Genomic DNA, 12,292 nt, shown 5'->3' with positions numbered 1-12,292 from the left:
TATACTTCTTATTCACATGTTCTATCTCTCATATTCCTTTTCATTTATTATCTGTATTATTATTATTATTATTATTATTTGATTTAGGAACCACACCTAGCAGTGCTCTGAGGGTACTCCTGGCTCTGCTCTGCACTCCTGGTGGGCTCAAGACACCATTTGGGATGCTGGGGATGGAACTCAGTTTGGCTGCATGCACGGCAGTCTTCCCCATTGTACTATCACTCTGGCCCAATTAACTGGAATTTTTTAAAAAGAAGACAAAATTGTGAGTGTTTATAAACTGTAAATCAATGGACAACTATGAGAATTATCATTGCTGTCACTATCACTATCAGTTATTAAGATCACTATCAGTTATTAAGCATGCTAGCCTGAGTGCACTTCACTATTCTGCCTCCTAATCTCTTGGCAACTTTTTATTATGTGAGAGAAAATTCTGGAAGTCCATAGTGGGCTAAACCTGGCTTCTCCCCTGTCCCAATAGGAGGATAGCAGTTGGGCCTTTGAGAACTTCTTGTTGTTTCTTCACTGTCAGGTAACTTATTCCTGGAGTTCCAAGATGAGCTGGAGCAAGTCTATAAGGTTTACTGTGCCACATATGACCAGGCTTTGCTGCTGGTAGAATCTTATCGGAAGGATCCAGAGCTGCAGCAGGAGATCCAGGCTGCCATTGAAGCTGCTGTGTGAGTAGACTGAGAATTGAGCACCATCTCCTGCCGCCTCTCACCTTGAAGTAAGGGACTCGCAGGCTCATCCCCTCTTGATTCTGATGTGCTGCTTCAGGCTAGGCTAGGCTAAAAAGGCTGATGGCTCCTAACTATTGGTGACTTCAAACAATAGAGGCCCATGTGGCATAGTCTGGGTGGATAGATAGATAGACAGATGGATGGATAGATGATAGATAGATAGATAGATAGATAGATAGATAGATGGATGGATGGATGGATGATAGATGTGTGGATGGTGGGTGGATGAATAGGTGCATGAATGAATAAAGAGACAGATGAGAGAGAGGGATAAAGGAGAGAGAAAAGAAGGAAGGAAGGAAGAAAGGGAAGAAAAAAGAAAGGAGGGAGGTCTAAAAGGAGAAAGATGTGAGAGGGGTGGACTCTTTAAGTGCCTCTTATTCTCCATGGTGCTAGAACCAGCTTTTTTTTTTTTTTTTTTTTTTCGGTTTCTGGGTCACACCTGTTTGATGCTCAGGGGTTACTCCTGGCTAAGTGCTCAGAAATCACCCCTGGCTTGGGGGGACCATATGGGACGCTGGGGAATCGAACTGCGGTCATGATCTTTTCTTGGCTAGCGCTTGCGAGGCAGACACCTTACCTCTAGCGCCACCTTTCCAGCCCCTAGAACCAGCTTTTTAAGGTAACTATAGTTCGGTTAATTATCTTTCTCTGACATTCTAGATAATTTTACTTTTCAAAACTTTCTTTCCAAGACAGTTCATACACTATGTTTTGTTGAGCATTCCCCTATTGAGGGTTATTTGCTTTATTTACATTTTTCCTGTCATCATTAGAGATACTGGATAACTTCTACCTTTATTCTTGTTCACTTCAGTGGATAATTATGAGCAGATTTATAGAGTAGGATCGATGAACAAAGGGGGGAGGGGCTGTCCATTTCACAAACTGCCAATGTGCCAAAGTTCTCTCTTCAAGAGGATTCTTCCCACTGATAGACCTTCCAAGAGAAGATGAGGACTTGTTTCCATGCTTCCATCCAGCTCTAGGTTTTGTGTCATGCTTTTCATTGCCTGAACAACAGCATACAGAGTAAATAAAAGAGATCTCTATCATCCTTTAAAATCATATTTTATTATGGAAGTCACGTTGACTCGTGAAACTAGTTCCAAGGTTGTATGATTGGACATACTGTGTGTTCAGTATATTGAGTTCCCCAGTCTAGGTTCCATCCACTACCTTGCAAGAGACACCATTTGTCGACCATTTTTCTGTTATCAGAAATGGAGGCTTTTAGTTTTGTTTTTCATTTCATTTATTTCTTTATTTTTTACATCTGAGTGAAATCAGGCAGCATTTGTCTTTCTCAAGTAATTCTGCAATGTTTCCTTAATCATATAGAGAGAGGTGCTCTTTGAAGACCCCCTCCCTCTGACTTGTGATTTTTTTCTTTTTTTATATTTGTGAATATTATTGTATCTCCAATAAAGTCATTAATACAATATCAGAAGGTTAGTAAGTTCTTTTTTTTTTTTTTTTTGGTTTTTGGGCCACACCCTGTGACGCTCAGGGGTTACTCCTGGCTATGCGCTCAGAAGTTGCTCCTGGCTTCTTGGGGGACCATATGGGGCACCGGGGGATCGAACCGTGGTCCGTCCTAGGCTAGCGCAGGCAAGGCAGGCACCTTACCTCCAGCGCCACCGCCCGGCCCCGTAAGTTCTTTTTTTAAAGAAAAGAGATAAAGGGCCCGGAGAGATAGTACAGTGGCATTTGCCTTGCAAGCAGCCGATCCAGGACCAAAGGTGGTTGGTTCGAATCCCGGTGTTCCATATGGTCCCCCGTGCCTGCCAGGAGCTATTTCTGAGCAGACAGCCAGGAGTAACCCCTGAGCAACGCTGGGTGTGGCCCCCCCCCCAAAAAAAAGAAAAGAGATAAAATATACAATAATAAGGTGTGTGTGTGTGTGTGTGTGTGTGTGTGTGGCAGTTATTTGCATAGGCACAGCAAAATATGGGAGAAATAGAAAGGGAAGATATTTGGCCTAAAACAGGGAGCCCTTACTCATGAAGTATTCTGGCATATGACCAACTTCAGGCTCCAGGCATACTAGGTTGTCAAACCTCAAATATTTCTCTGTGGGGCCGGGCGGTGGCGCTGGAGGTAAGGTGCCTGCCTTGCCTGCGCTAGCCTAGGACGGACCGCGGTTCGATCCCCCGGCGTCCCATATGGTCCCCCAAGAAGCCAGGAGCAACTTCTGAGTGCATAGCCAGGAGTAACCCCTGAGCGTCACAGGGTGTGGCCCAAAAACCAAAAAAAAAAAAAAAAATTTCTCTGTGGTCCCAATAAAAGCTCTTCACTATAACGGTTGTTGCTGTCAGGTTTCTTTAGCAAGAGATCCTGGTTTCTGTACAGATCCTATGTTGAAATCAGGGTGACGAGAAGCGTCTTTTCGTTTCATCTCACCATTAGGTGGCAATGCAGAGAACCCTGCCCTGAAAGTAGGTTGTTGCTGTTACCAAGTCATCAGGGTGTTATATGAACCACTCTGGATTATGACTTGTGATTTTTTTTTTCATGTGTCCAAGGACACAGTATGGTGAATATCTATCTGCCTCAGTTTTCTCCTCCTTTGCCCCATCAGCTGTTGGTCAAAGCAGAGCATATGACCCTGTAGGTGTGTGTTGTCCTGCATATGCTACAGTTAGTGAGGACTCCCATCAGCCTTGCCTATTCTTAGCTTCTTAGCTTCATGGTTTCTCTCTCTCTCTCTCTCACTTGGATCACCCTTGGTGATGTTCAAGGTTTGCTCCGGGTTCAACTCTCAGGAATCACTCCTGGTGGTGCCAGGGATTGAACTCTCATTGGTCATGTGCAAGGCAAACATCTTCCCTGCTATACTATTTTTGTAGCCTTCTTTTTTTTTTTTTTTTGGGTTTTTGGGTCACACCCGGCAGTGCTCAGGGGTTATTCCTGGCTCCAGGCTCAGAAATTGCTCCTGGCAGGCACGGGGGACCATATGGGACGCCGGGATTCGAACCGATGACCTCCTGCATGAAAGGCAAACGCCTTACCTCCATGCTATCTCTCCGGCCCCTTCTGTGGCCTTCTTTCCAGGATATTTAGACTGGAGAATGTTTTCCTAGAAAAAAGAGCAAGCCACATAAAGAGGGCCAGTGACCAGTGTTTGAGGGTTTTTAGGAGGAGGAATATTTAGATTTCGACATTCAAAGTGTCCTGGATTTTTTCCAAATGTAGGTTTAAGGATGACTGGTCATGATTGGGTTAAGATTATTGGAGCCTCTTCTCAGTTGCTATTGACTTAGGGGATTTTTTGTGTTTTGTTTTAAACAGTTCAAGGAGCCTGACAGCCACTCTTGGTGATTCTTGGCCAAGGTGCCACGGGTTCCCTGCGAGGGCCTAAAGATGCAGTGATGTTTGGGTTCCCCAGTTCCAGGGACAACTGGATCAATTCAGTTGTACTGGGTTGGGATCTATCAGGGCCCCGTGTGCCAGTGCTCAAGGAGCTGAGTGGTAATTATTAGGGATGGAATCTGAGTGGAAAGATCCCCTATGCTATTTCTCCAGTCCTGACTTGGGAGTATTTCTGCTAATTCCAGACATCAAGAAAGGGGTTAGAAAGGTCCATCATGACTAAAGTAATGTATCTGGGAGGAACCTTGACACTATTCATTCCTGAGTTTTGCTTTACTTTGTACTATGTTTTATTGAAAAAAAAATTTTTTTTTTTTTTTGGTTTTTGAGTCACACCCAGCAGCACTCAGGTGTTACTCCTGGCTTTACGCTCAGAAATCACTCCTAGCAGGCTCAGAGGACCATATGGGATGTCCTTCTGCATGCAAGGCAAATGCCTTACCTCCATGCTATCTCTACTGCCCCATTATTTAAAAAACTTTTAAACCCATAGAAAAATACAATAATGTAGTGGACAGTCATATTGATGTTTTGCCATTTGCTCCATCTTCTTTTGTTGTTTGTTTATTTTTGGACCATACCCCACAGCACTCAAGGGTTACTTTCTGGCTCTGTGCTCAGGAATCACTCCTGTCAGGCTCAGGGGACCATACATGATGCCAGAAATTAAACCTGGGTTAGTCATGTGCCAGGCAAATGCCCTACCCATTGTGCCATCGCTACCCCCTCATTTATTTATTTTCATTGAGGTTCCAGACTCAGGAACCAGGGAGGCAGTCCTAGCTAAGTTCTGCAGCTAACTTCTGCAGCCAGCAGACATTGGGATTCATAGTCATTGGGTGTGTTTGAATTAATCAGTGAAAGAGTAATGGAGAAGAGCAAGGAGGGAGGCCAGCAGGAAGGTCAGCAGGGAGGCCATGGAGTATGGACTAGGATGAAGGGCATCTCTGGAGTCCATTGAACATTTTTTGGGGGGTCACATTCAGCAGCGCTCAGGGGTTACTCCTGACTCTATGCTCAGAAATAGCTTTTGGCAGGCTCGGGGGACCACATGGGATACCGGGATTTGAACCACCATCCTTCTGCATGCAAGGTAAATAAATGCCTTACCTCCATGCTATCTCTCCAGCCCCACCATTGAACATAGTTGGGAAAAGAGGGTGGACAGTGGCATCAACTGTTGGAGACGCAGGGCCCTGGAATAGATGGGGTGCCCAGGCCCAGAAAGGGGGGAAAGTACTGAGTAAGAGCCAGTTTAATGAGTAGATCTAATATTCTCCGCTTGAGAAAACCCAGAGTCATAGGAGGAGGGCAACTTCCTGCCATTGTGTTGTGAGTTGGAAGAGAGCCCAGATCCCCTGGTGCCAGAGGCGGCACTATCCACATAACACCAGTCTTCTCCCTCAGGCCACAAGCTGGACCCTCGGGCCTCAGTTTCCTATTAGTAATACCTCTGCAGAGAATTACCAAGTACCCACTGCTGCTGCAGAAAATCCTGGACAGCACCCTCTCTGAGGCCAGAGCCTATCCTGTTCTTCAGAGGGCGGCCGCTGCCCTTCAGGATGTGAATATCAACATCAATGAGTACAAGAGGCGCAAGGAAGTAGGTAAGGACTTGGGTGTGTAGGGTATCAGTGGCAATGTTTCTCTTCCCAACTGCTTCAAAAATGAAGGGAACACAGTGGCCCTTGAATCACAATTTCAGTAGTAATGTGGACTGTAGGTAATTTTTGCTCAGGATTCTGGCTCTATTTCCCTGGAATTCTTATCTTGTTCTTATTGTTGTTTGAGGCTACACTTGGTGGTGCTCAGGGATCATATGTGGTACCAGGGATTGAACCAAGGTTAGCAAAATGCCTTAATCACTGTACTATATCTCCAACTTTTCCCTGGAATTCTTTTGGCTCTGCTCTTTACTGTGTATCAGTGTCTCTTTAACCTTGGCTTCTTTAGAATACAAAATGGCCATTCCCATTCTAAGACTCCCATGAAAAAATGCTCCATATTACTGATCATTAGGGAGATGCAAATCAAAATAACAATGAGGTACCATCTCACACTACAGAGACTGGCACACATCACAAAGAACAAGAACAATCAGTGCTGGTGGGGATGTGGAGAGAAAGGAACTCTCATTCACTGCTCGTGGAAATGCGTCTAGTCCAGCCTTTATGAAAAACAATATGGAGAGTCCTCAAAAAACTAGAAATTGTGCTCCATATGATCCAGTTATACCACTCCTAGGGATATACCCTAGGAACACAAAAATGCAATTCAAAAATGCCCTCCTCAAACCCATTTTTATTGCAGCACTATTTACAATAGCCAGGCTGGAAACAACCAAATTGCCCTTCAACAGATGAATGGCTAAAGAAACCATGATATATATACACAATGGAATATTATGCAGCCATCAGGAGAGATGAAGTCATGAAATTTTTCTGTTTTTGTTTTCTTGTGTTTGTTTGTTTGTTTTTGGGCCACATCCGGTGTTGCTCAGGGGTTACTCCTGGCTATCTGCTCAGAAATAGCTCCTGGCAGGCACGGGGGACCATATGGGACACCGGGATTCGAACCAACCACCTTAGGTCCTGGATCGGCTGCTTGTAAGGCAAATGCCGCTGTGCTATCTCTCCAGGCCCATGAAATTTTTCTATACATGGATGACCATGGAAACTATTATGATGAGTGAAATAAGTCAGAGGGAGAAAGAGACACACAGAATAGTCTCACTCATCTATGAGTTTTAAGAAAAATAAAAGACATTATTGTAATATTGCCCAGAGACGATAGATATGAAGGCTGGAAGGACCGGCTCACATTATAAAGCTCACCACAAAGAATAGTGAGTGCAGTTAGAGAAATAACTACACTAACAACTATCACGACAATGGTAGTGAGATAAATAGAATGCCTGTCTTGAATACATGCAGGGGTTGGGGGAAGACAGTGATGAGGGCATTGATGGTGAGAAGGTTACACTGGTGAATGGGGGGGGGTGTTCTTTTTTTGTAATTGAAACCCAACTACAACATATTTTAATCATGGTGCTTAAATAAATGTTGTTTTTTTTTTATCTCACATTGCACAGCACAACCTCTGGGATGAAACTAGGTCCATGCATCTTCTCTTAATTGTAACTGTCAAATCAGAGCTTCCCTCTCATGGCACCTATTGGGTTCATGCAATTACCTGCTCTGAATGGCTAAGGCTGGGGTACAGTGCTCAGCTTTGAACAAATCACTGTGGTCAGGGTCTGTGGGAGTATATGGAGTGATTTCAACCAGTCAGCACCCACTCCTTAACCTCAAGTGAGGTCAAAACACATGGTTCTGTAGGGTGCAAGAGAAGTGGACATGGGGAAAAGCTGTACAGTTGCCTCGGGTAGAAGGCACAGAACTTGGCCTTTCATGCTAGTAACACAGAAAGTCGTGGAAGGTAAAGGCGTAGTGCCTAAGTCGAGAGAAGCTTGAATGTGTTGTTGAGGGTCTATAGCAGCAATACTGTAGCTACTGTTAGCTAATCAAGTTGACATGTTTTTGTTTTTTATTTGGTTTTTGGGCCACACTCGGTGACGCTCAGGGGTTACTCCTGGTTATGCATTCAGAAATTGCTCCTGGCTTGGGGGACCATATGGGATGCCAGGAGATCAAATTGCGGTCCATCCTAGGCTAGTTCGGGCAAGGCCTTAACCCTTGAGCCCCTTGCGCCACCACTCCAGCCCCAAGTTGACATGTTTTTGTGCTCACCATCCTGTGTGAAGATCTGTGAGGCACTGGGTTAGTGTTAACTTCCTGGGCAGGAAAATGAGTTTTTCCTTGTTCGAGGAACAGAGTTGGAAAGGGACAGAAACTCTTCATATCCACCCTGGTGACAGGTGATCTGTCAGTAGAAATCTGGCCTGGACTGGCCAACACTGCAGAGGACCTTAGGCAATCACCTCAGATGAGGAAACAGGCCTGAGAAGCTGTGACAGCACACACACCCAAATCTGCTGGCAGTGTCCTCCTACTGGCTGGGATGTGGACTTGTGGGAAGAGGTCTTAGTGGGTACTTGGCCAGGTGTGTCAGGGCCACTTGCCTTTGAGGCTGGATTGGTCCCAATGATCTCCCTCCTCTGTCTATGTAGCCTCCAAGTACACTAAAGCAGAGCAGCTGACGCTGAGGGAGCGGCTAGCCCGCCTCAACACGCACACCCTGACTAAGAAGACCACTCGGCTGGGCCAGCTGCTCAAACAGGAGGCAGGGCTGGTGTCCAGGGTGAGTGTGCTTGGGAGAGGGTCCTGCTGACTGTGGCACCAGCTGCCCTAGTATGAAATGGTGGGTTGTGTGTTCCACAATCCCCAGAGAAGGAGAGGAATTCCCCATGCCCCAAGTCCGAGTAGAACAAGAGACACAGGTCCAGCAGCAATTCCGACGCAGGAGATAATCCACACACGGTTGGGAAGGAAGAGCAGGCCAGAAACTCACCACAAGCTGTTCACCCACAACCCAGTCTCTCCACCAGGTGGAATCACGAGCCAAGATGGCAGCGTCTCCTCCAGGCCTCCAAAGCAGCCTTTATTAGGAAAAAACAAGCCCAACCCCAAGGGGAGGGGGAAAAGCCAGATGAGGAAGCAATGGGGAAACATCTTTTTAACGTGTGAACCAGGGGTCTCAAACTCAATTTACCTGGGGGTCGCAGGAGGCAAAGTCGGGGTGAGGCAGGGCCGCATAAGGGATTTCGCTTACCAAATATTCGCAATTAAAAATCGCATTAGTAAGAAAAAAATCGCATTAAACATTTGCATACCCTGAACGGAACTGCTCGGGGTAAGCGAATGTTTAATGCAATTTTTCTTACTAATGCGATTTTTATTGCGATTATTCGGTAAGCAAATAATCGCGAATACTGCGATATTTGAAGGCTGGCTGCGGGCCACAAAATGTTGTACGGAGGGCCACAAACGGCCCTCGGGGCCTCAAGTTTGAGACCCCTGGTGTAAACCAAAGGAATCAATCAAGAGACATCCAATTAGAAGGTAATATGAGGACCAATCCAAACACCTACCGATCTACCAACACCCTAGGGCCAGATGGTGCAGTGGTGTCCTCCAGATTAGAGGAGACAGAGCTACATAGGGGAGGCCCAGGAGTCATATTACTGTATCCTGCTTACCCTCACCCAGTTCTCTGCAAAGTTAGGGTGGGACTTTATCATTGCTAGTGCCCCTTTATATTGATGGATCCCAAAGCTAATCTGTGTTAGGATCCAACCTCGAACAGTTATTAGCAATAGCTCAGGTTGTTGGAGTACCAGTTTATAGTCAAACATTGGTGTTTTTCTTTTTTCAGAAGGGGGTTCTTTGTTTCTGGCCACACCCAATGGTGTTCAGAGCTTACTTCTAGCTCTGCATTCAGGACTCACTCCTGGAAGGATTCAGGAGTCCATAAGAAATCTAGGGATTGAACCCAGGTTGATTGAGAACAACGCAAGTGCCTTGCCTGATGTACTTTGGCCCCCTCCGAAATATATGATCCACACAATGAAGCAGGGAAGTTTTGGACCACACCTGGCTATTCTCAGGAGCTCCTTTTGGCTCCGTGCTCAGGAGCAATCCTTGAGGGTGCTCAGGAGATCATATGCAAAACTGCAGATTTGAATTTGAGAGGGATGACCGTGTGCAACTCGAGCACATCTTTGTACTATCTAGTTCTAAAGTGGGTATTTTTATTATCTGCAACTTTTTTTTTTTTTTTTTTTTGGTTTTTGGGCCACACCCGGTGATGCTCAGGGGTTACTCCTGGCTATGTGCTCAGAAGTTGCTCCTGGCTTGGGGGACCATATGGGACACCGGGGGATCGAACCGCAGTCCGTCCAAGGCTAGCGCAGGCAAGGCAGGCACCTTACCATTTTAGCGCCACCACCCGGCCCCTGCAATTTTTAAATAGGACCAAATCCTGCAATGCCAAGAGGGAATCAAATGCTGGAGATCACGCTCAGAACTTACACAAAAGAGACATGTGCTGTTGTCACTCAAGCTCTCTTCTTGGCTCCTTATAGTCCAGGTTCAGGCCTCTCTAAGTACTTGCCAATGGTCCCATAACCTAGAAGCACTAGGATCAGGATACAGTGGTCTTTTATCTGATTCTATGGTCTGCATACAAAAGCCAAACCTGCCTCTACCTTTTAGCTTTGATGGGCTGTGGATTGGGGGTTTGTATAAAGAGGGTCCATTGTGAGGGCTGGGGATACTAGTTGGGAGCTGAAACTGCCCTCGTGTGACTATATATATTCTTGGCTCTCACATGCATAACTTTTCTTTCAGACTGAAGACAAGGAATTTGATGAGTTAGAAGAGAAGTTCCAGTGGGTGTCTCTGTGTGTAACTGAGCTGAAGAGCAACATGGCTGCTTACCTGGATTATCTCGAGGTGAGCTTCCTGCATGTATGGTGGACAAGCGGGCTGGGTTCTCTGATAGGAAGCATATGGGCTCTGTCAGTCCACAAGCTTCCTAATGGTCTAGACCTGTGATGGTGAACCTATGGCACGCGAAGGCCTTGCAGCTGGCATGCGGGAAGGTCCGCAATTAAGATATGTGGCCCGTGCCGCATAGTTTTTAGATATACTAAAATCTTGTTATTAAGGTTTAATTGACGTGCTGGCACTTTTGAAGAAATTCTTTGGTTTTGTGCTGCAGTTTGGGCACTTGGGCTAAGGTTAGCCATAGCTAGTCTAGACCTTAATTCACTGGAGACACTGCAGAGGGACTCTGCAAGACGAGCACCTCCAGTGGGGTGCAGGGACTAAGGTCAGCTAAGGGGAACAGGCAACTAATGTCACCAGATGCAAAATGCAGGTGTGCAAGGTCTGGTTATGAGATTTTTTTTTTTAATCAAAGATAGTGTTTGGAATTTGAACAACAACTTAATGGACTCTGAAGGGACCTTGGCTATTTAACTCAGGGAGTTGTTGCCTTGTGGTAATGTGTTTTCAGGGGAGCCAGTTCTGATTTTAAGGGAGAACAAACCTGAAAAAATTCACTTTTACATGAAATCTCGGGGCCAAAGAGATAGCCTGGAAGTAAGGCATTTGCCTTTAATGCAGAAGGTCAATGGTTCAAATCCCAGCATCCCATATGGTCCCCCGAGCCTGCCAGGAGCGATTTCTGAGTGTGGAGCCAGGAGTAACCCCTGAGCGCTGCCAGGTGTGACCCAAAAACCAAATAAATAAATAATAATAAAGATACATGAAATCTCATATGTCCACGTGAGCAGCTAATTAAAAATCAACATTTAAATGCTATGCAAACCCCAGAAAATGTATTTCTACCAATTGATTCAGCCCACAAGAACACAAGCTTGTATTCCTACCCAGCCAGCAGCCCCTTCATTCTTGTCACTGGTGCTGACTCATATATTACACTTTGTCCCTTTTATGCACTTTTTTTTCTCAGTTGTATCTATTTGTGCAAGCCAGCTGTGTCAGACTATAATGGGCTCTTGAATAATGAGATTTAGGGTGAAGTTTTTGGAAGTCAGTAAAGTGAAGGAGGTCTAGGCTCCTCTGTGAGAGACATATGCTTCATCTGACCCTTTCTTTGCCCTCCAAGTGGAAAGACTGAAGCAGCATAGAGAGTTAGGTGGGGAGGGAGGAAACTCAGAGTCATATCAAGAAGAACTACAGAGGGCCAGAGTGCTATTGTGCTACCAGTAGCACGCTGGTAGGGCATTTGTCTTGCATGTGGCTGATCCAAATGTTGCAGGTTCGATCCCCGGCATCCCAAATGGTCCCCCAAGCCAGGAAAGATTTTTGAGCACAGAGCCAGGAGTAACCCCTGAGTGCCACTGGGTGTGACCAAAAAAACCCTCCCTGCAAAAAAGAACTACTACAGGGTTTAGAGAGAGTAGGCAGAGGCATGAGACAAGCTCTTCTGTCTTTGCAGGCTGTGATGAATACTAAGGAGAATTAAGACTGAGGGGCCTGAGAGATAGCATAGCAATGGGCACGTCTTGCATGTGGCGGGCCCAGGATGGACTGGATTTGATTCCAGGCATCCCATATGGTCCACTGAGCCTGCCAGGAGCAATTTCTGAGTGCAGAGCCAGGAGTAACCCCTGAGCACTGCTGGGTGTGGCTCAAAAAATAAATAAAATAAAATAGAAAAAGAAGAAGAATTAAGACTGATTT

General features: G+C 45.7%; 1 protein-coding gene across 1 annotated transcript in view; it reads left to right on the top strand.

The window, feature by feature from the left end:
• The window catches only part of ARHGEF37 (Rho guanine nucleotide exchange factor 37), a 56,010-nt gene that overhangs the window by 27,105 nt on the left and 16,613 nt on the right, over positions 1–12,292 (top strand). Inside the window, exons 4-7 of the mRNA XM_049785174.1 lie at positions 539–686; positions 5,529–5,728; positions 8,251–8,381; positions 10,430–10,534. Coding sequence (XP_049641131.1) covers positions 539–686; positions 5,529–5,728; positions 8,251–8,381; positions 10,430–10,534 — 584 coding nt within the window. The remainder of the gene's footprint in view (positions 1–538; positions 687–5,528; positions 5,729–8,250; positions 8,382–10,429; positions 10,535–12,292) is intronic.

The sequence above is a fragment of the Suncus etruscus genome, chromosome 12, assembly GCF_024139225.1.
Source record: "Suncus etruscus isolate mSunEtr1 chromosome 12, mSunEtr1.pri.cur, whole genome shotgun sequence".
Lineage (NCBI taxonomy): Eukaryota > Metazoa > Chordata > Mammalia > Eulipotyphla > Soricidae > Suncus > Suncus etruscus.
Note: the sequence above shows the minus strand (reverse complement) of the source record. Positions and strands in the feature narration are given on the sequence as shown.